The 26,446-nt window shown below is 51.3% G+C and overlaps 9 protein-coding genes across 9 annotated transcripts; 6 read left to right on the plus strand and 3 right to left on the minus strand.

Moving 5' to 3' along the window:
- Positions 1–295: 295 nt before the first annotated feature.
- VTN49DRAFT_777 (uncharacterized protein) lies at positions 296–856 on the minus strand (the record flags this gene model as incomplete). The annotated part of the gene is made up of 1 exon (XM_069416075.1): positions 296–856. One exon carries the CDS (start codon positions 854–856, stop codon positions 296–298), a length of 561 nt encoding a protein of 186 aa, XP_069271137.1.
- A 95-nt stretch (positions 857–951) lies between these two features.
- On the minus strand, positions 952–2,549 carry VTN49DRAFT_778 (uncharacterized protein; the record flags this gene model as incomplete). The annotated part of the gene is made up of 3 exons (XM_069416086.1): positions 952–1,054; positions 1,136–1,308; positions 2,442–2,549. The coding sequence occupies 3 exons, from the start codon at positions 2,547–2,549 to the stop codon at positions 952–954; spliced, it is 384 nt and encodes a 127-aa protein (XP_069271138.1).
- A 338-nt stretch (positions 2,550–2,887) lies between these two features.
- Positions 2,888–5,381, plus strand: VTN49DRAFT_779 (uncharacterized protein; the record flags this gene model as incomplete). Its single annotated transcript, XM_069416097.1, has 4 exons — positions 2,888–2,891; positions 3,075–3,231; positions 4,918–5,100; positions 5,291–5,381. 4 exons carry the CDS (start codon positions 2,888–2,890, stop codon positions 5,379–5,381), a joined length of 435 nt encoding a protein of 144 aa, XP_069271139.1.
- A 4-nt stretch (positions 5,382–5,385) lies between these two features.
- On the plus strand, positions 5,386–7,211 carry VTN49DRAFT_780 (uncharacterized protein; the record flags this gene model as incomplete). Its single annotated transcript, XM_069416109.1, has 4 exons — positions 5,386–5,389; positions 5,697–5,987; positions 6,053–6,519; positions 6,576–7,211. The coding sequence occupies 4 exons, from the start codon at positions 5,386–5,388 to the stop codon at positions 7,209–7,211; spliced, it is 1,398 nt and encodes a 465-aa protein (XP_069271140.1).
- Positions 7,212–8,237: 1,026 nt separating this feature from the next.
- Positions 8,238–9,331, plus strand: VTN49DRAFT_781 (uncharacterized protein; the record flags this gene model as incomplete). The annotated part of the gene is made up of 4 exons (XM_069416120.1): positions 8,238–8,305; positions 8,371–8,388; positions 8,511–8,734; positions 8,808–9,331. 4 exons carry the CDS (start codon positions 8,238–8,240, stop codon positions 9,329–9,331), a joined length of 834 nt encoding a protein of 277 aa, XP_069271141.1.
- A 2,029-nt stretch (positions 9,332–11,360) lies between these two features.
- VTN49DRAFT_782 (uncharacterized protein) lies at positions 11,361–12,341 on the minus strand (the record flags this gene model as incomplete). The annotated part of the gene is made up of 3 exons (XM_069416131.1): positions 11,361–11,499; positions 11,578–11,995; positions 12,170–12,341. 3 exons carry the CDS (start codon positions 12,339–12,341, stop codon positions 11,361–11,363), a joined length of 729 nt encoding a protein of 242 aa, XP_069271142.1.
- Positions 12,342–14,533: 2,192 nt separating this feature from the next.
- Positions 14,534–19,220, plus strand: VTN49DRAFT_783 (uncharacterized protein; the record flags this gene model as incomplete). Its single annotated transcript, XM_069416142.1, has 3 exons — positions 14,534–15,133; positions 15,189–19,011; positions 19,111–19,220. 3 exons carry the CDS (start codon positions 14,534–14,536, stop codon positions 19,218–19,220), a joined length of 4,533 nt encoding a protein of 1,510 aa, XP_069271143.1.
- Positions 19,221–20,865: 1,645 nt separating this feature from the next.
- On the plus strand, positions 20,866–22,637 carry VTN49DRAFT_784 (uncharacterized protein; the record flags this gene model as incomplete). The annotated part of the gene is made up of 11 exons (XM_069416153.1): positions 20,866–20,991; positions 21,049–21,180; positions 21,233–21,264; positions 21,330–21,415; positions 21,476–21,637; positions 21,690–21,712; positions 21,779–21,816; positions 21,872–22,012; positions 22,064–22,262; positions 22,368–22,534; positions 22,604–22,637. 11 exons carry the CDS (start codon positions 20,866–20,868, stop codon positions 22,635–22,637), a joined length of 1,140 nt encoding a protein of 379 aa, XP_069271144.1.
- A 779-nt stretch (positions 22,638–23,416) lies between these two features.
- Positions 23,417–24,920, plus strand: VTN49DRAFT_785 (uncharacterized protein; the record flags this gene model as incomplete). Its single annotated transcript, XM_069416164.1, has 10 exons — positions 23,417–23,461; positions 23,512–23,543; positions 23,609–23,694; positions 23,756–23,917; positions 23,970–23,992; positions 24,059–24,096; positions 24,152–24,292; positions 24,344–24,593; positions 24,648–24,814; positions 24,887–24,920. 10 exons carry the CDS (start codon positions 23,417–23,419, stop codon positions 24,918–24,920), a joined length of 978 nt encoding a protein of 325 aa, XP_069271145.1.
- Between the last annotated feature and the right edge of the window lie 1,526 nt (positions 24,921–26,446).

Genomic DNA, 26,446 nt, shown 5'->3' on the forward strand with positions numbered 1-26,446 from the left:
CCCCGTTTTTTTTTTTTTTTTTCAACGGTATATCGCCATGGCGTGCTTGGTATCTTGCAGGTGCCAAGGTGCGAGCCGTGGTTGGTGGAATGGTCGCACGCGATCCGCCGACGGCCAGGCCGGCCACCATCGAGAGGCGAATGAGACGGAGGGCCGGCGGAGAGATGTCTTCAGCCCAGAAAAAAACTTTAAACTCGACGTTGCGGCTCCTTGCCACTAGCCAAAAGCATGTTTTTTTTTATTTTGGAATTTTGTCATGTCTATCGGTCACTAGGGAGGAGGATGATAGGATCAATCAGCTAATATTCGAAATATCTTCCGAAATGGTAGTCATCACATCTGATGATCGTCCGCCCGTCGAAACCGTGGACGGAAGCAGATGTTCATCGGGAAGCCACATCCCGTCTCTCCCGCAATTGACTTTCCCCCCCCCTTTGTTGCCCATCATCCCACTGCATGTCTCATGGTTGGGGATGAGACCCTTGGGACACCATCGTCCGACGAGCTCTGGACCGCTGGTGGCGATGGGGGATCTGTGCAAATCCATGGCAAATTCTCCGCGCAGCGCTAACCGAGGCCGGTGGTGGCTGTAACGTATCGAACCTAGTTGGCTCGCGCGGTGCTGATTGGCCCGGAGGCACCAGAGCTGCGGTCGATCATCATCTTGCTGATAATGACACGGATGGCATGCATGATTTGAATGTGATGCTATTTGAATGCATCCAACATTCTTGTCCCGGTGCTTTGTGGCATCTCCCTCTGACTCCAGGACTTTGCATTGTTTACCATCAAAGCGCATGCACGGCCCCTCCTGTGGACGTCTTTCATCATCGCATCCCCGACGTTTGGCGGCCATAGCCACGGCTGATAAGACAAACTTTGAGATAAGCGAAGTGGACCACCCCCTTTATCACCTTCAACACTTTCCGTGTACGGAGAACGGTAACCTACCTATTTATTAAGCTGCCCCTCGGCCTTGATTGGGGAGCCGTCTTCCACACTCCCCGTGGGCAAGCTGGAGGACGGAATCCGGAGAACGGACTCCCGACTACACCTGTGACCTGCACCCGCATTGATTGTCACTCATAGTCCTCGGTATCGGGTACGACCCAAGGAAGCCCCTCCGGGTGCATACTTTGGATGCCCTGGTAGGCTCGTACGGAACGACCGGCCGCTCGGCGGATGGTTCAGGAGCATGATACGAACAGACCGCACGAACCCCCGTCGCAAAGGACCCTTCGAGATCCCTGTCCCCAATCCTCGCAGAAAATCAACCAGGGCCCGGCGGCCCATGATCTCGGCATGCGCCTGTAGCGAGTAACATTAACCGATTCCTGCGAGGCCCTGGTCGAGGCGAATGCACCCCATGAAAACTCTCGCCCCGTGCGCCCGACCATGAAGGCGGTCGACTCACAGGGTTTATGCACGTATTTCCTACTCGCATGATGAATTGCGGGGTAATTCCGCAAGAAGTCGTGTTTTGAACCTCGTGTTCGAGCGTTCTCCTGTCCGTCGATCGCTCGAATCCGTGCGTGGTCCACGCTGAGTCTAGACCGTCGGAGGAGGCCCGTTAACATGGCGTCCATGGGGGCTGGGCGGTGCAAGTCGCACCTCCACTGATACCAGCTCCCGGGAGGATTGGGTCAGCTTGCACGGAAATCACGGCAGCAGATAGTGCCTCGATTCCTGGCTCCATTATCCACAACTCCAGAGTGATGCAATTTATCCTCAATGTAACTCCTCGCATTCATCGCATTCGTTCCTGGACACTGCCTGTTACACATGCAGTGAGGATCCGATAAGTCGGTGAAGGAAAATCGAATGGACCAGTAGAGACGGGAGAACAATCGGAGATTATCTGGCGTTGGTCAACTCTAATTCGAAAGTGGGATGCCATGAAAGACAACTGCTGGTGGTTGACATTTCACCGTGGTATGATTTCTCCTGAGTCCGGACCTAATTTTTTACTCCCTAGGAACAATGGTACTAAGCCTCGAACCCTTGCTCTCGACTTTTTTTTTCTCTTTTTTTTTATTTATTTATTTTTTCCGTGCACCACATTCACCTTGCGGACATACAAATCAAAACCAAAACACTAGCACTGGCCGCCCGGCGCACGCCATGTGCATGCCAATCATCATTCGCCCAAAGCATGCCATCTGCGACCGGCGACCCCAGTATGCAGAAAGACCCATTGGCCCCATAGGGGCCACAGATGTACCCCGTGGCACGCACCCCTGATGCGGACACACAGCATATCACGGGCCCAGCCCAAAGCCATAGGGAGGTATCTGATAAGTATTCCGGACTCGGTCGCTTATCTGTGACACCGAGCGGCATGGACGGCCGGCGACCGGGAATTATCAGGTCCAAGACTTCCGGCATCGCTGTTCACGACGTGGGCAATCCGGACCTCCGCGGAGATCAACTGATGGCTCTACCTTGTTTTCCATGGCGTCGACAAACAGGTCAATCGACACCGAAATTTCATCGTCCATGTGGTGGGGTATGGCGTGGCCTCGCCACGAGCATGCCAGAAGTCCGTGCATCCACCCCTATCACCGATATCTCCATAACGCGACAAGGAAACATGTCCTTTCTAGCTCGATTAACAGCCTGCTGAACGAGTGACGGGTGAAGAGAATGCACCGGCGCACGGAGAGGCGGTGGGTCGATGGGTTCCGGAAGATCTTCGGTCCCACCGGGGAAGAAGCTGGATGACGTAATGACAGGGCTGATCGTTGATGGACTGCTGCCATTGGCAAGCGATCAATCAAAGTCAGCGGTTATCCAGCACGGCTGCAACCTTGCTGGCCCTACCGGAGTCGGCCTGATCGCGTATATAGGCCCTTGATGGTACCAACCTGCTTCAGAGCCCTTCACTGCGATGAGTGAGTTCAGCGCGCTAAAAGTCATTGCACACATCACTTCTGGTCTTGACTCAGCCGCTGCTGAAAATCTGCTTTTTTCTAGAGCATTCGGCGCACTCAGCCTCTCTATATATCCGAAAGCTTCTGGGCGGGCTGGGATCAATGATATGTACTAGGTACCTCTGCTGACATCGTGCACATCAGAATGCGATCCGAACTCCTCCGTGGACGGAATTCGCCGGCATTACCGAGTCGACCTGCGCTGTCATCCTCGGTCGCATTGGAGCCTCGTCGTCCGGAATGTTGCGGCATGCTGGCCACTGACCGCCGCCCGTGTTCACAGGGCAGATGCAGCGAGCAGGTGCGTGGGAATGCCATTCCAGATCCAGTATGCGCGATGCGGAAGGGAGGACCATTCGAACATGATCGTTCAAAGGGGCTCTAGCAGAGCTCCGATTATTGAACGATAACATCGGCAGAACACGGAGCTGGAATTTATTTCTCTGCGTAGTTACGGCCTGGACCCTAATTAAAGACGACGATCGGCAGCCGAGGAGACGAGCAGGAAATACTCAATGCTGCCTTTCGGGCGGAGCGTTGCCACCGGATTACTCCTGCGTGCTACAGTATCTGCAGGCTATGAACTACCTTCACTGCTAACCTCGTCACCCGGAGTCCGGCAGCGGTCTTGATTGGAACTTCCGATGGCGCTGACGTACTTGTCAGAGATGGTGAGGAAAAAACACGGAAGATCGAGTGTTAGAATCGAGGAAGAGCTGAACTGGGCCCAATTCGGAAATCCAGACTACAATCCCTCCGTAAAAGGCATATATATTAATTCTACACTCTAGGTGCGGACGGTCCGGCGCCTGTCGGCACCGGCAGTAACTCATTTACTACCCCGGTCTATCCAATAAGTACATTCATTATCCTGCCAATGAACTTCCTGCGACGGCATAGCTTCAGATCACCGGTTGCCAGCAGCACTAAGCGCTTGCCGACTGTCGAGCGCGGCTAATCGCAGCCATCATAGTGCTGCACGCCAATTCTCTCGAAACAGAGCATTAAACTCTTTGTGACGGATTTCCGGTGAGACGATGCTACACGTGGTTTTGCATGCTACAGAGGGGTGCCATAATGGAACACCAAACGGTGAATCAAAAGTTCGGCTTTGCCGAGTCGCTCTCAAAGACCTTTGCCTCCCATTGTCAGTCCATAGAGACGCAATCCGGCCGAGTGGACGGTAGAGCACATCAGGGACGAGAATGTGACATGTAGTTGGTACAGCAGTTGTGAATCGACGCAAGTGCTGTTTGAGATCCGACTAGGCCGGTACACAATGTGGCCGTAATGACCACCACGGGTTCCCGTTGCCTGATCAAGGTTGCGGTTCGTCAACAACTGACCTGCACGGTACAAAAATATGCAATTCGATCCCCAGTATCTTTGCATGTCGGCATCAGTCAACTTTCGATCGAGCTCTCTTTGCTGAGTCAGCACAGCGGGAGGTTTCCGTGGTTAACTTTTCAACTTTGTCCGCAACAAAGTTCAAAAATCATGGCTATGGGGGCCGCGTGCAATGAAGACGATTCGTCTGACCCTCACAGCCCAGCGGTACTTTTGTCCACATCGTTTTCATGTCAATCCCAGCAGCAGCACCCCTCTGTAACTACTTTTTGTCCTTGCAAGTGGCACGGACGTTGAATGCTCATCGCGGGGCTTGCAGATGGACCCCATCACCATGCAGGTTGTTTCAGTAGGCATTGCTGTAAGAGTGATCTCGTGACGAGCCGTTGAGATCCATTTTCCAGAGGCTTCGTCTCATTCAAGTCCTAATTTAACAGCACAATGCTTGTCTGATTTGACAGGCTTCCTGACCGAAGCACTGTTTCTCCTTTTCGCAGCACCGCCAGCCAATCAGAGCGCGCACTAGCGTTTCCATAAAACGGACCAATCACAGGGGTTCTCGGCGCTTCTCCTGATTGATTCCCCAGGCCACAACCCCCTTAACGCAGCAGCCAATCGGCCCTTGGGCTCCGTTTCTCAGGGCTGCCCGTCTCTTGTCTCTCTCTCCTGGCCCAACATTTCCTCTACTTCCCCCTTCTCCGTTGTTGACGTTGTCCTTTCTCGTCCCTCAGCCAGTCCTGTTCTTGACTGTCTGGTCTCGTCGGACTGTGTTGGATCTACTTATAATTCTTGACCTTCGTTTGTTTTCTGCTCTTCGTTCCGAGTAAGTGCTACCCCGTCCGCAACCTCCCCCGTTCTGTGGCCGCCGGCGACCTTTTTAAAGTCGACAATCTCAATCGTTTTCCATTGCCAGATTGCTCGATATTCCTGTCTTCTCCTTGCTGTTGATGGAAGCACCATTGCTGTTTGAATTTCGTGCGGTACCGCGCAGCTAACAAAACACTCGTGACCAGAAGATTCAATCTACGATTTTTTTTTTCGTTTCCGTTTTCCTTTTGCTTTCGTTCCCCCGACATTCGTTCGTTAATCCCGTCCCCTGATTGATACAATGGGTAAGCTTGCTCCGCCCCGGTATTCGTCGCGGTTTTCGACGCGGTCAAGGCAAGAAGCTTCCTACCCGTGGTTGGAGAGCTCGGAGCCCGTGGTATCACCGTACCAAACATTACCGGCGGCATCCTACTTCGCCGGATCGCGGAACACGGACAAGCGCTCGGTTAGATAGATTCCCGCGCTGAATCGCTCCAGCTGCTTGCTCGCCACTCTCCTGATGAACCATGGCTGCCATCTTGCCTTCTCCAAGTCTTCTTTCGAGCCGCCTCGTCGACATGGATGATGTCCCGTATGCTGACTGGGGCTTAGCTGCCACCGCCAATGGCTCCGCCACGGCGCCCGCCGACAAGGCGAGCCCCGCCTCCGCGTCGTCGAACAAGCCTTCCTCGCCCTTTGTGGAGCGTAGCAACCCCATGGGCGCTCAAGGGAATGCGCAGACCGTGAGCTCCAAGGACCCCAAGGCCGTCGCCCAAGCCGCCACAGATATGCGCAACGTCGTCCGCCGGAAGTTGACCGGCTACGTCGGTTTCGCCAACCTGCCCAACCAGTGGCATCGCAAGAGCGTGCGCAAGGGCTTCAACTTTAATGTGATGGTTGTCGGTAAGTTATTCGCTTCCCAGTCGGCCGTTGCGAACCGATCCGCTCAACCATCGCCACTCTTCCAGGTGAATCCGGGCTCGGGAAGTCCACCTTGATCAACACCCTGTTCAATACTTCCCTCTACCCCCCCAAGGAGCGCAAGAGCCCCAGCCACGACATCATCCCGAAGACGGTGTCGATTCAATCGATCAGCGCGGATATCGAGGAGAACGGTGTTCGCCTCCGCTTGACTGTCGTCGACACTCCCGGATTCGGTGACTTTGTCAACAACGATGACTCGTGGCGACCAATCGTCGAGAACATTGAGCAGCGCTTTGACGCCTATCTGGAGGCTGAGAACCGGGTCAACCGCCAGAACATTGTGGACAACCGCGTCCATGCCTGCGTCTACTTCATTCAGCCCACGGGCCACTCGCTGAAGCCCCTGGACATTGAAGTCATGCGCCGCCTGCACACCAAGGTCAACCTGATCCCGGTCATCGCCAAGGCAGATACCTTGACCGATGAAGAGGTTGCACAGTTCAAGCAGCGAGTATGTATATGATCAACTCCATACTCACGACAAACCCAACGCTAACGTGGTCGTAGATCCTCGCCGACATCCAATACCACTCCATTCAGATCTTCGAGGGTCCTCGCTACGAGCTCGACGACGAGGAGACCATCGCGGAGAACCAGGAGATCATGTCCAAGGTGCCGTTCGCCGTCGTTGGCGCCAACACTGAGGTCACCACGCCGGACGGCCGCAAGGTCCGCGGCCGCGCATACCCGTGGGGCGTCATTGAGGTCGACAACGAGGAGCACTGCGACTTCGTTAAGCTCCGCCAGATGCTGATCCGCACCCACATGGAGGAGCTCAAGGAGCACACCAACAACGTCCTGTACGAGAACTACCGATCGGAGAAGCTTACCCAGATGGGTGTCGCGCAGGACCCAAGTGTGTTCAAGGAGATCAACCCGGCGGTCAAGCAAGAGGAGGAGCGCGCTTTGCACGAGCAGAAGCTCGCCAAGATGGAGGCCGAAATGAAGGCAGTCTTCGAGCAGAAGGTGCGCGAGAAAGAGAGCAAGCTGAAGCAGAGCGAGGACGAATTGTATGCTCGTCATCGCGAGATGAAGGAGCAACTAGAGCGGCAGAGACAAGAGCTCGAGGAAAAGAAGGCACGCCTCGAGAGTGGACGACCGCTCGAAGAAAAGAGCAAGCGGAAGCCGTTCTCCCTGCGTTAGCAGCCTGCTCGCCGAGCCCATGTGCATGCCTCTTGAACCTTAGACTGCGACGACCTCCCTGGTTCCTTGTGCGTGTTTCTTTGCTGGTCGACCTCTCCAATTACAGTCGCCTTGCGTTCGTCAGCCACTTGAGTGTGGTATCCTCTCTTTGTTTCTATATTATTTTCCTCTCTCGTTTTTGATCTCTCTCGCGTTACTTTTTTTTATTTCCTGGTAATGACTTTGCAAGTTTGTGGCGGGCCGACCAACGAAAATGGACAGCCCAAAAAGGGAAGACGGGTTCTTTTTTTTTTAATACGGGGTTGACGAGAAGAACACAGCCGGTGTTTATATTGCGCTGGGGGGAAGGTCTCGATTCCTGACGGAGATGGCTCGATGGCGCCAGATTTCTCTCGTTTCTGCCCATCGTTCGATCATTCTATCTTTCCTTTCTTGTCATGTATCTTTTGGTCCATGTTATACCTTGCTTGTGTCGTGTCGTCGTGCCTCTCTCTCTCTTTTCTGCTGTGTCCGCAATAGTATATTGTCTAACTGCTCTTTGCTGTGTCTTTTGTAGCTGTAGATTTGTTGCTTTCAGCAATTGCATCTTGCTGGCTCGAGTTACTTTCAGCCATGCATTGCAACCCGTAGTTACATTCACCTGTCATTGCGAGTTGTACGTTGACCGATTTTACTACGCCGAAAGCGACAAATGGCATAATTCAACAAATCCAGGGATGTCTATCAATCAACCGCTGTACGACGGATGCGGCCATGCTTCCCCCTGCAAAGTTTCTGTCAATTGTCAACTGGCGTTCCGACGGCAGGGTTCAGATGCTTACATAATCTGGCGGATAATGATGACTTCGGCGATGATGCGGACCAATGGCAGCTTAGAGTCCACAAACCGGTGTTCTCAATCACAGGCGCCAGCCACCCTGGTCTTTTCAATATTGACAGATTGCCCCTTGTCTTTGCTCAAGTGCTTGTGCAAACAAGCATTGACAAGTCCTTGCTGCTCTGACGCCCCTGCTGTCCGTCATCATCATGGCTCCCCCGCCCGCTGCACACCTGCCTCTGGGTGAGAGGCTCAAAGCGCTGGCTCAGACGATGCAGTATGTCCCTGGAAGCTCATCTCTCCAGAGAAGCTACCTGTGCACACTAACCGATGGAATCATAGATTTGCCTGGTTTGTAGGGTACGTTGCTGTCCACGCGCCCGCTATCGCATACCTGCCCTCGATCCATTAGGATATTCCACGGCTTTGATTTCGAGTATCACGATTCGTTCCGGGGAATAGCTCTACTGATACGATCATAGCCATGCGATTCTTCTTCTGTCTGTCTTCCGCTACACGCTGTCCTATGTTTTTTTCAATTACTACTCACCCCCGGCAATGGTCGCGTATCGTCTGGGTTTCCTCATGGCCGCTTTCACGTACGGCATTGTGGTCCACAGACAGCACTTTGTCTACGGCAAATTGAACGGCACTACGCTTCAGATCGCCATTAAGTTGCTGAGTGATGAGAACGTGCGATACCTCGGTAGGAATCGCCCTCTGATTTCCCCGTCGTTTTGTACCAGTGGCATGCTGATGCACAATCTCCTGTCGGTCAGCCTTGGCTCTTGTATGGCTGTACTCTCGTCAAGTCGGCCTGGCCCTGTTCCCGTTCGGCATATATTCGGTTTTCCACGTAGCTACTTACACCCGCACCACCCTGCTGCCTACCCTGCAACCTGGTGACGCCTCTCGTTCGGGAAGACAGTCGCCGCTGGCCGAAAAGCTTGGTCGGTTCGTTCGGGAATACTATGACTACGGCATGGAGCTGGTTGGCTCGCTGGAGCTGGCCATTCTCGTTCGCCTCATGCTGGCTGCACTCACCTTCTCTCGGGGCAGCTGGATCCTGCTCGCCATCTATTCGTTGTTCTTCCGCACCCGGTACGCCACGAGCCCCTTTGTCCAGAAAGCCGTGGCCCATGCGACCGCGCGCATCGACACCGTCATCTCCCACCAGAGCACTCCGCCCCAGTTGCGCCAGGCTTGGGAGGGATTCAAGGGTTTTGTGCGCCAGGCCTATGACTCGACGGATACTAGGCGGTTTATGCCGGCTGCCGCTTCGCCGGGAAAGAAGCCGCAGTAACTGCAAAGCTGATTTACTGATGGCAGACGTGTTGGGGGCGTCTCCATGACATGCGCTTTTGCCAGTACACACAAACAAGCTTTTCTCTTGCGTCGGCAATTGAACGGTACCTGACCTCGTGCCGTATCAGTTATTCGACTATCGCAACAAATCCGTCAATCGCGCCGTGGGTCCTGAGGCGCAGCAAGACCGTCGATTGATATAAAATGGCGCGGCAGTTTGTCATTGAATGAGTCTTGGGGAGTCCGGTGTTGTTTTAGGAATTGAGGTGGCTGAAAAAAAACTATTATAGAGCTACTAAAGTGCTGCGAGCACTAGCTCGAGTTGTTAGTGGTTGTGGATGAAGGCCCTAATAAATTGACGTCTACTATCTCATTTCGATATGGTTTTACCTTGATTTCGTCTGTCAACAGGAAACGTCTTCTGTCCGAAATCACTAAATTGTAGATTGAAGATTACTCTTTTTGTTCTCATGAGGCCGATGAAGCCGCGCTGTTGGGTCCGAGTCTTATCCGACGCTTCGTACTTTGCAGTTGTCGACATGGAGCAACTTGCAAGTTACCCGCATTTGCATAAAAGGGGGATAAGAATAGGCATTTTTCCTGCGAGAACCTTTTGCACGCTAATCACCGGAGGAATGATCTGGCAAATAGTACTCAACCGCTGTATACAGGGCCATTGTCGAGGCTGTCAGGACTCTGATGACGAAAATATCAATGATTCCACACATTCAGTAGGTACTCTCAAGGTAGTTGTCATGGACGGTACTAGCACCCTGCATTGGCACTCGACGGTGTTGAAATGTATGACCCTGAAAGTTATATAGTTATGAACTCAACTTACCAGTGCTACTCCCACAATGTTTCAGGGGTCATCGTCCTGGCGAGTGACAGATTCGAAATATAGTATTTTCCAAGACAAACTATAGTTATATTGCTCTGCGATCCCGGACCATTGCTTCGAAAACGACTTTCAAACAGGGCGTCTCGAGCTATATCTGCAGGCAATTATTATCCTCCTAGAAAAAATATGGTTAAAAAAAAAGGTTCGGTTTACGTGGGAAGCGGAACGTCCGCCCGGAAGTAGGATATGAGAGTTATAGAAGCTGCTCCCAGAGCGATTTTCCCAATGCATAGCTAGTAAGATCTGTACTTGAGAAAAGAAATGCTCGAGTTTCGTTCATGACCATCTCCCGTGTTGCAAACTCACGTTACTTACTTGCCGAGGTCGGCTTCCGATACCGACGGGACGAACTTCGTCTTCAGCCAGGGGGCTGACATCTCGAAGGGGGGAACGGCATGTACGCAGCGAATTTGGTTCATGCAGCCAATTGGATTGATTCAGCAAGCTCGTCTCATCGACTGGGTTTACTGTACTTTCCTCTGGGTCGAGCAATGCAGTTTTGCCTCCTGGCAAGTGGTGTACCTACCTATCGGATGAAGCATTCACAGCTCGAGTCACAGGTCACATGCCCCAACCCTCCCCCAAAGATCTCCGTTATTTGCTGCGAACCTCCCGAATAACCCCGTTATTTGGAGCGTAATAAGTCACAGTTTTTAGGTACGAGTCACAGCCGGCGAGGGCCAAGGAAAACCGCTCCCGTCCGAGGGTGAATGTATTGGGATTTACGGTGTCTCGTATGCAAGAACCAGCACACTTGCGCTGAGAATGTCTCCACGATTGCGTAGCCACCACCGGCAATCTGGGCTAATGGGGGGCCCTCGTTGCCCTGTTCTTTCCTACAGAATAAATAAATATGCTCGTATCTTGCCATGAACCCAATGTCTCGATCTTGAGCGGTAGGTTGACGCCTACAATGCTGGTCTATGTACAAACATCTGGCCAAGAAAGAAAAAGAAACAGAAATAAACTACACGCGTGCAGCCCGTCATCATCATGATGGATCCAATGGTCCCTCCCATAACCTTCCGTTCAGTTGCCCTCCAAAGACCTCGCTTCGGCGCGAGCCCGCCGCCGCTTCTCTTCTCTGAACCGCAGGGAGAGCGCATGCAGAGAACATTTAGACCTTCTACCGGTAACGCTCGAGCTCTCTCCATGGCGGTCTCCAGGCCGCAGTTGGTCTCCCGATGTCGCCGGTAGACCTCATCGATGATCTCTCGCCACCGGCTGTAGAATTGGCGTTCCGTTTCGGCGGATCGTCACTTCGCCTGGTATGCTTGGTTGAGGCTGACAATTGAGGGTCCGCCGTTCAGGCCCTCGGTCCATTCCCGTCACAGATCCCGCACCGTTCGGATGGTGCGGGACATCCGGGTACGTAGGCACTGACTCCGACGAAGGAACCGCTTTCCCCCGGCATGGGCTCTGTCGCATCGTCCGTCCGCTGGGCGCCTTCTAGAACCCCCACTTGAGCACCGTCACTGCCGTCGACCGCCGTGGGCCCCGGGTTCCTCGGTACCTTTGCCGCTGGTTCTGGGTCCGGGCCGTGACCACCAGCAGATGATGCTGTCAGGGTCCGGAAGGGAAAGTACAGCACCGGTACATCTGCGAGACGGTGGACGAGAGATCGCAGATTTGCCCCTTGGTTCGCCAACTCTTCTTCGACCCTTGTGAGCCGTCCTCTGAGCTCGGCCTTCAGATCTGCCAGCTCGGCGGCCATGCTGTCTCGCATCGCTGCTTGCTCCTGCTGGAGGGCCCGCAGCTGATCTGCCAGCAGCGGTATCGTTTGTCAGAGGCACACCTCGTACGGCTGCTTAGTCTAGGCATGTGCGAGCCGCATCGCGTCAGCGAATCCCCGGTAATCTTCTCTGGCGAACACCGCGCCAGACCAGAGAGGATAGCGCGAATACTCCAACTGCAGGATGGCAGCGTCCCTCTTACATCCCTTAAACTCTCGTTGGCGCCTCTCATACTGAATGATCGTGTTCTTGGGTCGGGCCACCGGTCGAGCTCGCAATGCGCTCCGCAAATGGATGGAGGGCTCCTGATTCTGCGCTGGTTGGACGGCAGGCGTTGGAATCGCGGCAGAGGACTCCCGGGAAGCGCCTCCCATGTTGAACGCACTATAGAGTTTCGGCGAATCTGCGGGGAGAAAAAGGTGAAACGCGCCTGAGCAGAGTTGAAGGATTCGACGCCTCTGCTGTAGAGTAGTACTGACGAGTACTTGTACTCCGTACCGAGTAATTACTTCCTTGAACTGTTCCCAAATTTGAAAGCCAGTAAATTGATGTGAGCACGGGAAGCAAAAGCAGTGACTGCTACATAGGACTGTATGACGGCTTCGTCTCCAAATACGAGAAGAAACACAGAGATCCTTTAGGATGTTCTACATCTGCGGTCAAAAGTTCTCCCGCGTGATCCGCGACGCGTGCCCTAGCACCAAGGGGCATGGGGTGTGCAAAGCTTAATTTGGGGAGTTGTGCGGTTGAGTGCCAAGGCCTCTAAGCTCAGGATCATCTACAGTATGATCTGGCGTGCAACTACGGCTGGGGGATACCGTCAGTAGCCATAAAAAGGAATACCAAGGGCCGTCGGGGAGACTGCGGTTGGAAGACGAAGGCGGTCTTCAAAAAGCGAGCAAACATGTGGGAGTTCAAGATTCAGAACGCCAGTCACAATCATCCCATTGGCCCCCAAATCAGGATTATTTCCTTCCTGGATACCGTCCAACGCCCGCAGTCGTCGAACGCATACAGCAATATGCCGGGCAGCAACTGGATTCCAGCCGGATTCTCTCAGCAGTTCTGAAAGATTTTCCAGGCATCGCAATCGTACAGAAGGATGTCGAAAATATTGTTGCGTTGCATCGGAAAGAGGTGCTGTGGGTGTTAACGCCGACTCAGATTTTCCAAGACCGCTTGACGACGACCGACGGTGTAATACTCAAATACACCGTCAGAACAACAGTCCGAACGGAAAGATCGATAGGGTCCTCTGGACGTATCCGTTCTGCGTCGACCTCTGGAAGAGCAATCCGGAAGTGTGGACTCTGGATTGCACATACAAGGTCAATGTGTTCGATATGCCATTGCTGCAAGTTCGCGGCGTTACTTCGCTGAATACAACATTCAACATGGCGTACTGCTTGGTCAGCGACGAAAGGAAATGGACCTTCGCGTGGGTTTTGGAGTGTCTAAGGTCAATTCTTCTCGAGAACCCCATTCCTGAGCCGCAAGTCATCGTGACAGATTACAGCAAAGCATGTAAGAACGCATGTAGCGAAGTCTTTCCACAGGTACAGCAGCAACTATGCCTGTGGCATATCATGAAAATTGCTGAGCACAATGCGAAGAAAAAATGGCATGGATCACTTGAGGAAACGGTGGTGGGTGAGAAAGGCAGCGCCGGAAGCCATCTACCCGATGATCACTCTGAAGGAACCTTCGAAGGGGCAGATGATCTACCCAACAATGGAAAGGCGGCAACCCGCTCTGTCGCATACCGCTTTCTGTCAGATGCTGACAAGAAACAACATTTTGGCGCTGGTGTTAGTGTTCCCCACAGGCAAAAGGATCAAGGCGTTTGCACCTCCTGAAAGTGGTAGCAAATGGTTCAACAACGCGGATGGATGATATGCCCAAAGACATAGTTGCTGCTGGCGCCCAACCGCACACCCCCCCCCCAATTAGATTGTGATGCCTGGCAAATCTTCGAAGATTACAGAGAGAACTCGGCTGGAAGGAATCTAGCTGCTGCTCGGGATGTTGCTCTTCCAAAGGTCGACACAAAGGATAAGTCCGGGGAATTCTTCAGATGATTTCACGCCAGATTGAAACGGAATAACTACTCGTGCCTTTACGGAGCATATTTGACGCTAAATTCTAAAAAGATATTTAGTCGGTGGAGATAAGGAGATGCCAAGTTCCTCTAACTAAATATGGTCTAGTAGAGAGTATGGAGGACACAGTACAAATAATGCCAGAGCACAGTGAAAATGGGGGTGGTCCTACAATTAGGGAAGTCTCCAATCAACCGCAAACCAACGTTCCATTGTTAATAATGTGTGCAATGATGATTCGATGAATAAATTAAAGAGCTTGTAGTATTGAATTTTTGGCGCGGCAACTGATCTACGAGTGATCCTAGGCGCTAAAATCGCTCGCATGGCCGTTCTCGTTCCGTAGCTCTGACCGGAGGCTACTTAAGCAATTACGTTGTTCTCAGCAGACAACGGCCCGTTCTGCTGCTTACCTGCACTTCTGCAACACACTGATCTCGGGATTGAGAGTGAGATTTACGTGAAATATGACGTTATTTTCCAAGTTCAGATCGGGCAGGAAGAGCAGGAAGACTGAAAACTCGGAAGACGCTACGGACAACGTTGTTCCTAATGCAGCGTCTTCAACGGCATCTGTTCCCCACCAGGCTCAGACTTCCACCACGGGACCCGCCTCCCAGAGCTCTCCGGGACAGGCTGCATTTGCTTCATCTACCCCAGATACCCCTCCCTCCTCGCTCCATCTAGACCCCGCTACCCAACAAAACACTACAGAAGTCGCCCTTCCTCGGCCCAAAGAGGAGCTCGATCTTTGGGCTCGAGCTTACGAAATTCTTCAGGCTCGAGAGCCTGGCCTGGTGAGCGACTTCGCAAAGCACTTGGCGTCACTGCATGGCGATTCAGACCCGTTGTCTCCAAGGTCAATTCAGTCGATCGTGACCAGGCTCCTGGACGATCGCGACAAGAAGCAATGGCGAGTTTCCCTGTTGGGAAAGGATGTGAAGATTCGAGAACAGGCGGAGAAGATGGTCAAGTTTCTTATCTGGTCCGATTCGATAGTTTCAGCTGTGGTCAGCTCTCAGCCATATGCAGCGTTAGCATGGTCCGGCGTTTCTCTTCTTCTTCCGGTAGGTGAGCCAAGATGTTTCTCACAGACGTTATGCAGGATGCTAACCTTTGTAGCTACTCAGCAGTGGTGTGGCAGCAAATGTGTCCATGTTGAAGGGATTCAATTCACTGGGAGATGTTCAAGTTTACTGGCAGATTGTTGAAAAGACTTACTTGCAGCCTGCACGTCGAAAGGATTATGAAGAGCTCTTGGAGCCCATCGCCAAGCTCTACTCACACATACTCGAGTACCAAGCTCGCGTGATATGCCATCTCTCCCGGGCTCAGCTCTCACGGGCATGGGAGAATGTGGCTGGTTGGAACAATTGGGATGGCAAGGTAGCAGAAATTGAGAGCCTGAGTCAGCGTTTCAGTGGCTACATTTCTCCTCTCGAAGCAGAGGAGATTCGGAAAAGCAGGGATATGGAACTGCAAAAGATGCAGGAATCGCAAACAATCCTCGATGAGATTCGGGTGATTCTGGAAGCGAGTCGGAGGGACACTATGAAGCTGAGTGACGATGAAAAGCAGAGAGACCTTCTGCAAGACCTGGCATCCGACTACCAGAGTTATAAAGACTTCAATCCACCAAGGGTGCAAGGGACATGCGAGTGGTTCCTCGCGGATGATAGATTCCTTGAATGGCGGAGTAGCGACTCTGGCCTCCTCTGGGTCTCCGCCGGTCCAGGTTGCGGAAAATCTGTTCTATCACGGGCATTAATAGACGAACGCCGTCTGTCCACGAATGTTGCGACATCTACTGTCTGTTACTACTTTTTCAAAGACGGAGATGAGAACCGCATGTATGCCACCAATGCCTTGTGCGCGATCCTCCACCAGCTTTTCACGCACGCTCCTACAAGCGGCTTGATTGAACATGCGCTGCCCAGCCACAAGAATTATGGCAAGAGTCTGACCGGGAATTTCCCCGAGCTGTGGAGAATACTGATGAACTGTGTCAAGTCTCCAGAAGCTGGTGAAATTGTCTGCGTTCTTGATGCCCTTGATGAATGCCATCCGGATGGGAGGCAGAAACTCATCAACAAGCTCAGGGAGTTTTACCACCAACACTCGCAATCTTCTGGTCTACAACCAAGGCTCAAATTTCTGATCACCAGTCGTCCGTACGATGACCTGGCGGCATCTTTCAACAGATTTTCTCGCATTATGACCTACGTTCGATTTGACGGTGACGACAAAGCTTCTCAGATTAGCGATGAGATCAACTTAGTGATTGACGCTAAAGTGGACGAGATCGCATACGATTTTGACGAAGATGACCGTCGACGGATTGCTGAGCAGTTGAAGGGGATGGAAAACCGCACGTACCTGTGGCTCCATCTTACCTTCGACATCATCGAGCAGAGCCCCAGTGAATACGGCAGACTGTCAGACATTGAAGCACTTCTTTCTGGCCTGCCTTCGGAAGTATCCGAAGCATACGAAAAGATCTTGCAGAGAAGCAAGAATGAACTGCATACGCAAACTCTTCTCGAGATTGTTCTGGCTGCGGCACGCCCGTTGACCCTCGACGAAGCGAATGTGGCATTGACACTGGCGTTGAAGAAAGGGCGGTTCGACTCGTATGCCGCATTGGAATCCAGTATGTGGCCTAGAGGGAAGTTTGAGAACATCGTCAAGAATCTCTGTGGTCACTTTATCAGTGTGCATGAGTCAACGTTATCGTTCATCCATCAAACAGCAAGAGAATTCTTGATTCATCCCGAGAAGAAGGGTAGATGGCAAGGTCGATTGGACATGACGAAAGCACACGGCAGGATGGCGATGATCTGTATGGAGTACTTGTCCTACGTGGATGAGCCAATTCCAGTTTCAGAGGACAGGATGCCGCTGGCGCAGTACTCAGCACAATATTGGACGGACCACGCGAAGGCTGCGGAGACCGAAGAGGATGTGCAAGAAAGCATCTTGGATTTCTTCCTCCACCAAGACCAAGCGTATAGAGTTTGGGGGCTTCTTTTCGACCCTGAATTGTCCGTTGTTCCATATCTGCGGGAAAATAAACCGATGGCAGCTCCACTGTATTATGCAGTGGTATGCGGTCTTCTGCGAACGGCGGGACTCCTACTTAAGGAAGGCGTTGATGTCAATGCGCAAGGCGGTGAACATGGCAACGCTCTTCAAGCCGCATCTGCTAGGGGCTACGAGAACTTAGTGCGACTGCTATTGGAGCGAGGAGCCGATGTCAATGCTCAAGGTGGCGCTTATGGCAATGCTCTTTTTGCGGCTTCTGCTGAAGGCCACGCGACGATAGCCCGGCTGCTATTGGAGGCAGGTGCTGATATCAATCTGCGAAATCATTATGATGCCACTCCCCTTCAAGCTGCCATTAGGGAGGGTCATTCAGAGGTTGTCAAATTGTTATTGGAATGCGGCGCTGATGTTAATGCTGAAGGGAGCACCTATTATGGCACTCCCCTTGATTCTGCTTGCCAAAATGGCGACAAGGAGGTAGTGCAGCTACTACTGGAAAGGGACGTTGATACCAGGGCTGGCCACCCGCTTCTGGCTGCTTGTTACAGTGGCGACATAGAGTTAGTGCGGCTGCTATTGGAGAAAGACGTTGATGTCAATGTCAAATTCCGTGCTGAAAATCCGCTTCTGGTCGCTTCTGCTAGGGGGGATGCGGATATTGTGCAGCTATTGTTGGACAAAGGTGCTGATATCAACGCGCGTGGAGTTTATGGAAACGCTCTTCAGCTAGCTTCTTACGAGGGTCATAAGGAAGTGGTGCAGCTGCTGATAGAGGAAGGTATCGATATCAATGCAGAATATGGGGAACATGGCACAGCTCTCCGGGCTGCATCATATCAGGGCCACAAGGAAATAGTCCAAATACTGTTGGAGAGAGGTGCTAATGTCAACGCAAACGGTGGCTGGTACGACAACGCTTTGTCCGCTGCTGCTCGTGGCGGTCACACTGAGGTTGTTCGAATGTTGTTGGATAGGGATGTTGATGCCAATGTGCAAGGCGGAGTGTTCATCAATGCTCTTGAAGGTGCTACTTCTTCAGGCCACAAGGAAGTAGTGAAGCTATTGGTGGAGAGAGGTGCTGAGGGCAACGCTCACGGTGGCCATTATGGCAACGTTCTTGTTTCCGCTTGTGCTGGTAACATGAACACCCTGGAAACTGTACAGCTGCTGCTAGAATGCGGCATTGACGTCAACTCGCAAGCCGACGACCACCGCACTGCTCTTCAGACTGCTTCTGCTTACGGCGATCAAAAATTAGTGCAGCTGCTGTTGTCAAAAGGCGCTGTTGATATCCAGGGCGGTCCGTATGGAAGTGCCCTCATCGCTGCGTGTCATTTTGGTTTCAAAGAGATTATTCAGCTTCTGTTGGAGCATGGTGCCGATCCCAACATACAAGGTGATCAATATGGAACTGCCCTCCAGGCTGCTGCAAGTCGGGATGACATGGACATAGAAGTTCTGCAGATGCTGTTGGAGCATGGTGCTGATGTCAACGCGCAAGGTGGCAAATTCGGTACTGCTCTCCAGGCTGCTGCGCATCGGGACAATATGGACATGGAAGTTGTACAGATGCTGTTGGACCATGGTGCTGATGTCAACGCACAAGGTGGCAAATTCGGTACTGCTCTCCAGGCTGCTTCTCATAGGGGCCACACGGAGGTAGTTAAGGCACTGTTGGAAAGAGGTGCCGATGTCGATGCTCAAGGTGGTATATACGGTACTGCTCTACAGGCTGCTTCAGTTAGGGGTCACATGGAAGTGGTTGAGCTACTATTGGAAAAAGATGCCGATGTCAATGCCCAAGGTGGTGAATACGGTACTGCTCTCCAGGCTGCTTGTAACGAAGGAAACATGGAGATTGTGCAACTCTTGCTGGAGAGGGGCGCTGATGTTAACGCACAAGGTGGTCCATATGGTACTGCTCTCCAGGCTGCTTGTTACGAAGGAAACATAGAGATTGTGCAACTCTTGCTGGAGAGGGGCGCTGATGTTAACGCACAAGGTGGTCTATATGGTTCTGCTCTCCAGGCTGCTCATGAGACTGCAAGGACGGACATTGTCAACCTGCTGGTGGAGAACGGAGCAGTTGCCAACGCACAGGATGGTGAATAGGAGAAAACTCCTGCTGATACTGGTCAATATACGCTTATACACTTACCCTGGGAAGAGGACGCTCCTGGAGTTGGCGTGTGATCGCATTGCTGTTACCCTTTTGCGAAGCAATGAGTTCTCTAAAGTTTATCATTTCTTTCTCTTTATATAAGCGTACAGTTTGATATGGAGCGTCAATCTCATTCATTTTCTCGCTGATGAATAATCCTTCGAAAAACGCTCAGCAGTGTGTATCCCACTGAGCGCTTCGCATGAGACATGATCTTTGGCATCTGTCTGTCTCAAACACCATTGGCAAGGGATAAGCTAATGTCACGACGATTCTGATTTGGAATCGGACTCCGCGGTCCAACTTGAGAGCGGGTTCATCATGTCCATAGTTTTGACAACGTGCGGTGCTATCAATCCTTGCAATATCCATGATGTTGCGTCCGGAGACATTTGAGTACGAAGTGGTTTCTAGCAGCTCTTGTCATGCTACGGCAGGTCAAGCTGGCCATGCCACCAAAATTGTAATTCTGGTTCGGAAATATACAATTTTTCCCAATCATGCGGCAGCTGTTGTTTGAACATAAGCAATCATTTGCAGTATCCTCGCCCTTGACACTGGTCACTCATGTCAGCTGAAGCTCAGCTGCGGTAACTGAGCTCAGTGTATTGGAGTTCGTTGACAAAAAAATTGAAGCAATACCAGCACTCCTGCGTTGGCGACACTTTGCGGCTGATTGATGTTGGTTACGACGCAATATGCGCATTAGACAGGGAAGTTTCGTACGGTAGTTTGTCTAAATGGTTTTCATGCGGCAGCAGCGAACAACTTCCCTCGGTTCTTGCAGGAACACCAATAACTCCTACTAGTAATTCCAGAAATAGTCCCAGATATTCGCGTTATTGTCACCATAATCATTTTTCTTTGAATGCATGCATCTGCTGCACTTTACCGTATTCTATAGACAGCCGACTTTTGAGCAAGAGGACAGTCAGTCCTGCAGCAGAAACCACGAAGGGATTCTCTGGCTGATATCGGAAAATGATCCTCTGAAAGAAATTAGTAGTACTCTCGTATAGCCAGGAAGTGATAGTCGGGGTCCCCATGGACTCTGAGGGCGAAGAGGATTGACTTTGTGGGGTCCTCGTGCCTCGTGCCAGACGAATGAATTCTCATAAACAGTTGGGAGAGGGGGGGAACATCCCCGGAAGAGGTGATCGATGGGAGCGCCCAAGGAACTATTACAGCACTCAATTTCTCGAGTGGCCATTTCATGGAGTTCGAACGATGGACATCGAATCTATCGTCCAAGATACTATTAACAAGGGCATGAAAGCCTAGTGTATGATTGGCTCGTCGACATATCGGGTAATGCGTGGAAATAAATCTCTACTGCCGCATTCCGATTTTGGCGACATAGGTGCCTCGGCCTGCCGCCAAGTAAGTAACGGGTGACGTGCAAAAGACCAGGGTTCCTCCAAAGGGACATACAACGGTGCAGACGCAGTACCCAATCGGGCTAGACGGAGTACCGGGAGTCGGGATGAATGCTCGGAATGCTTGGGCTTGCTCTAACTCACCGACTAATGTTGGTATTCGCATACGCCTCTAGTTGCTCTGCTCAATCTCAAAGAATGGATGATATGCATGTCACCCATGAGCCCAAAACGACAAATCACCATTGCCATTTTCGCAAAGGCGCAGGAATGTCCTCAGAATCTCGGAGGACTAAGGCCCAGTGCTTGTCCATTTGCGGGTATAAATACTGAGCCGAAGAACCGAGTGCGTTAAGATGATTACAGGGAATCAAGTGACAAGGCTTTTAGTTGCTGTAACCAGCTCTGCATACGCAACCTCTGTATATTATTAGGGCTTGTCGAACTTGTGACCAAGCAGGATTCTACCGTGACGGAACAGCCAACCTCCACAGCCAAAAACAACGCCCCCATCAACTTTAAAGTGGATAATTCGGTACGGTATTCCCCTATTACAGTACATCAGAGCGCGTTGCTGACTTGCACAGTATGAAAATGATTCATCTTATGGCGATGAACTGTATGTGATATGACACCTGGCTCCCCAGATCCAAACCATGCTCACTCATGCGCTTTGACATGTAGATCGTCATACAGCGCATCACTGACCTCCTCGGTGCTCGAGTATCGTCATGAGAATGGTCGTCGATATCATGGATATCGGGATGGATGTAGGAGCTGGACTATTTCCTTGACTGCCTAAAATCCGTGCACTGACCGTAGCTCCATAGCGTACCTGCTCCCCAACGATGAACAGGAGAGTGATCGCCTGGACATGGCGCATGAGCTTTGTCTTAAGGTGCTAAACCGAAAACTCTACCTTGCTCCTATAAAAAACCCGCAACGGGTGATTGATCTGGGAACTGGGACCGGTATCTGGGCTATCGATTTTGGTAAGTTTGCTGTATTTTCCCGTTGAGAGATACGGGAGCTCACTCATTGTAGCGGATTTACACCCCCAGGCTGAGGTAAAGAATACTTTCGGGAACAACCTCAGATGGACAATATGTTGAGACTGGATGTACTGTTTCCAGGTGATCGGTTGTGATCTGAGCCCAACTCAGCCGACTTTGTCAGTGCGATTCAAAGTTTCGGAGTCAAGACGCTCGACTGACACACATTGGCAGGGTTCCCCCGAACGTGAAGTTCCTGGTGGATGATATTGAGTCGGAGTGGGCATATGAGAAGAACCCATTCGATTTTATCCATGCGCGAAATCTAGTTTGCTCAATTAGGGACTTTGGAAGGCTGATCAAGCAGTGTTATAGGTAAGTTATAACCTTCCCTTTTATCATTCTTGACCTTCTAACAAAATACAGATCAGTCAAGCCCGGTGGCTGGGTCGAATTTCAGGATTGGGACGGCTACCCCTACTCGGAAGATGGCAGTCTCAACGGTACTGGTCTCCAAAAGTACTACGACGAAGTGTATGGAGCTTTTGAGAAGGCGGGTTATGAAGTCCGTCCGGGGCCCAAATTGGAGGAGTGGTTCAAAGATGCTGGCTTTGTCAACATCCAAGTGAAGAAGTTTCAAGTACCCTACGGAGTGTGGCCAAAGGATCGTCATTTTGTTAGTTCGTTCCCTTCTCTTTTTCTCTCAGAAGTAACTGACGTCCTCGTACAGAAAGAAATCGGCACCTGGATGCAAGTCGTGGTTGAAGCCGGCTTTGAGGCCGGAGCGCTGGCGGCTTTGACGCGGTACAAGGAGTGGACAAGAGAAGAAGTCATTGCTCTTGCCAGTAGGGCCCGGGCGGACGGTCGAAACCGCGGTGTTCACACGATAGGCGACTTGTGAGTATCTTCTTAGCTTTCAAGAAACATAACTCTTGGTATGAGACTAACCACAGATGGCACCTGCAGATATGTCGTCTACGGCCAGCGTCCCGGAGAGTGATTAAAGCGAACTATGGAGTAAAAGCATATAATGCTTGCTATGATGTAGGCTTCCAAATACAAGTCTCCAGTGCCGCGCCGGGCCCTCGTCCTCCTCCGTTTTCTGTCCATAGATCAGTTAAAATTAAACGAATCGTACGATCATCATTGCGACCTTTCCACCCATCACACCCCGTTGCCGTTTCAGGGCATGAGATAGAGCTCCTGGTCTGGCCATCGATAAAGCAGGGGTATTTGGCCCGACAACGCGATTTGTAAATGGACTGGCATGTAAAGATCAGGGTCCCTTGCAATTGGCGTGAAACGGTGCAAGCACATCGATCAATCCAATCAACCTGGCCAGAGTACCACTGACCAGGGTGAACTTTGCGAACATTTGTCTCGTTCGAGCCTCGTGAAATACTCGCCGACCAATGTACGTTGGTATTCGCATAACTCGCCCCGATTCCTTAACCCTAGAAATGGACGCCCATGTCACCATTTTGCCCCAAGAGGCAACCTCTGCTTCCATTTTCGCAAAGGCGCAGCAATGTGGTCGGAGTGTCGGAAATAGTAGTAGTATCTTGTTGTTATCCACCCACACACATAAATAGCTTCCTATTGACTCTGGGCGCCCGGATGTTTACAGACAATCGATCTACAAGCACCTTGTTGACAGTTGTAATCAATTCTCGGATACGGGTTGGAACGGTCCTGCATAGGGACTTAACGTTCGTACATTTTTAAGGCTTTGCTCAACGTGGGACCAGTTATTTCACAATTTCGGAACAGCCAACCGCTATGGCCAACAATAACGCAGCCGTCAACGTTGAAGTCGACACCTCGGTAGGACACCTCCACTTACGTATGTCAGAGCGCGTTGCTGACTTGCACAGTATGAGGATGATTCATCTTATGGCGATGAACTGTATGTGATATGACACCTGGCTCCCCAGATCCAAACCATGCTCACTCATGCGCTTTGACATGTAGATCGTCATACAGCGCATCACTGACCTCCTCGGTGCTCGAGTATCGTCATGAGAATGGTCGTCGATATCATGGATATCGGGATGGATGTAGGATCTGGAGTTTTCTTCCCTGACCGCCCAAATATGTCCACTGACGGGAACTCCACAGCGTACCTGCTCCCCAATGATGAACAGGAGAATGATCGTCTGGACATGGTGCATGAGCTTTGTCTCCAGGTACTACACCGAAAACTCTATCTTGCTCCGATAAAGAACCCTCAACGGGTAATTGATCTGGGAACTGGGACCGGTATTTGGGCTATCGATTTTGGTAAGTTTGCTGTATTTTCCCGTTGAGAGATACGGAAGCTCACTCATTGTAGCGGATTTACACCCCCAAGCTGAGGTAAAGAATACTTTCGGGAACAATCTCAGATGGACAGTATGTTGAGACTGGATGTACTGTTTCCAGGTGATCGGTTGTGATCTGAGCCCAACTCAGCCGACTTTGTCAGTGCGATTCAAAGTTTCGGAGTCAAGACGCTCGACTGACACACATTGGCAGGGTTCCCCCGAACGTAAAGTTCCTGGTGGATGATATTGAGTCGGAGTGGGCATATGAGAAGAACCCATTCGATTTTATCCATGCGCGAAATCTAGTTTGCTCAATTAGGGACTTTGGAAGGCTGATCAAGCAGTGTTATAGGTAAGTTATAACCTTCCCTTTTATCATTCTTGACCTTCTAACAAAATACAGATCAGTCAAGCCCGGTGGCTGGGTCGAATTTCAGGACTGGGATGGCTACCCCTACTCGGAAGATGGCAGTCTTAACGGTACTGGTCTCCAAAAGTACTACGACGAAGTGTCTGGGGCTTTTGAGGAAGCGGGTTATGAAGTCCGTCCGGGGCCCAAATTGGAGGAGTGGTTCAAAGATGCTGGCTTTGTCAACATCCAAGTGAAGAAGTTTCAAGTACCTTACGGAGTGTGGCCAAAGGATCGTCATTTTGTTAGTTCGTCCCCTTCTTTTTTTCTCTCAGAAGTAACTGACGTCCTCGTACAGAAAGAAATCGGCACCTGGATGCAAGCCGGGACTGAAGCCGGCTTTGAGGCCGGAGCGCTGGCGGCTTTGACGCGGTACAAGGAGTGGACAAGAGAAGAAGTCATTGCTCTTGCCAGTAGGGCCCGGGCGGACGGCCGGAACCGCAGTGTTCACATGATAGCAGACCTGTGAGTGCCGTCGAGTAATTCTCAAGCAATGACACTTTTTGAATATGGGCTGATCACGGATGGCACTTGCAGTTATGTCGTCTATGGCCAGCGTCCTGAGAATTGACCAACGTGAAATCTGGAATGGACTACTTATGTACATATTTTCGGTTTTCCATATGGTACATATCTCAAGGAGTTTCACCGCCGCCACGCACGACGCATCGGTTTTCATATTTTTTTTTTTTTCTTTGTAGACTTGAATTAGATATGCTACGAAGCGATTCTAGCTGCGGCCTTTTTAACCCTTTCACTATCAGGCATAACCTAAGTAGTTACCAAGTTAGGGCTCGGGGCCGGGCCGCCGGGGAAGCAGGGGCTGTTTTACCCGGCAGTGCTGATTGGCAGGTGGAATGACATGCAAAGACATGGGTTCCTCCAAAGGGACATACAACGGTACAGATGCGGTGACCAATCGGCTAGACAGAGTACGTGAGCCGCGGGGAATGCTTCAATTGCTTAGACTCGCTCTACCCTCCAGCAACATTCACCGACTCATTAACGCATGCTGGTATGCGCATATGCCCCCGGTTGCTCTGTCCAATCCTCAGAGAGATATTTCGCCATGAGCGCCCTAAATGCATTCACCCTTTCCATCTTCGCAAAGGAGCAGGAATATCGTCAGAATCTCGGAGGACCAATGCCCAGACGCTCATCCGCATGCGCATATAAACACCGAGCCTAAGTACCGAGTACGTTAAGGTGATTACAGAAAATCGAGTTGGAAGACTTTATGGCTGTTGCAACCAGCTCTCCGATAATTAGTTCGAAAACGGCCCTGTATATAAACACAATCTCCATACACCATTATTAAAACCATTTCTGCTTTAAGTGCGTAACCATTATAGTATTCGATTACTCGAATGCCCATTTCCTGGGAGTTCGGACAATGGCCATCGCATTGACCGTTCAAGTTAACGTATGATTGGCTTGTCGGCACAGCGCATGATGCGTGGAAATATGTAGAAGTCGAGCCCCCCACTGGAAAGGCAATTTTGGCAGCATGGCCGTGACAGAGGCAATATGCGCCCAAGTGCTCGTTCCCGCTTATCCATTGACAGAAGGACTATCCCGGAAGTGGGCTAAGGAGGAAGACTGAAGAGACACACTCTCTCTAATGAGAGAATTGTCTCCTCCCGAGTTCACCTCTCAAGCCCCTCTTGAACTCCTCTGATTACTCGGAGCTCAGTTACTCTGGATGTGGGTCATAGGGTTAAGCCCTAGGGAGGCGGCGCGCTAGACCGGATAAGGCATGGCCCCTCTCACATCCATTGAGTAAGGAGTAGGTGCGGAGTACGAGTACGGTTTCGGGGGTTCGGCATTCCAGGCTCCCAGCTTCCCAGCCTCCAGCTGACGCCGCAACAGACAACAATGGGTGGTGGTTCACAACTTACGGCTCTCAGGTTCACACGCTCTGAAGACAATTTAAACCAGTCCTAGCCCTCGGTAAGGACTATCTACTAATCTACTATTCATAATGACACCGGACATCTTGGGAAGGTAGAATCGGGATCTGCTCTAATCAATTAACAACAAACCAATGTTCCCTTGTTAAAGTGTACAACAATGATTCGATGAATGATTAAAGCGCTT

The sequence above is a fragment of the Thermomyces lanuginosus genome (genome assembly GCF_041956635.1).
Source record: "Thermomyces lanuginosus strain ATCC 200065 unplaced genomic scaffold VTN49scaffold_19, whole genome shotgun sequence".
Lineage (NCBI taxonomy): Eukaryota > Fungi > Ascomycota > Eurotiomycetes > Eurotiales > Trichocomaceae > Thermomyces > Thermomyces lanuginosus.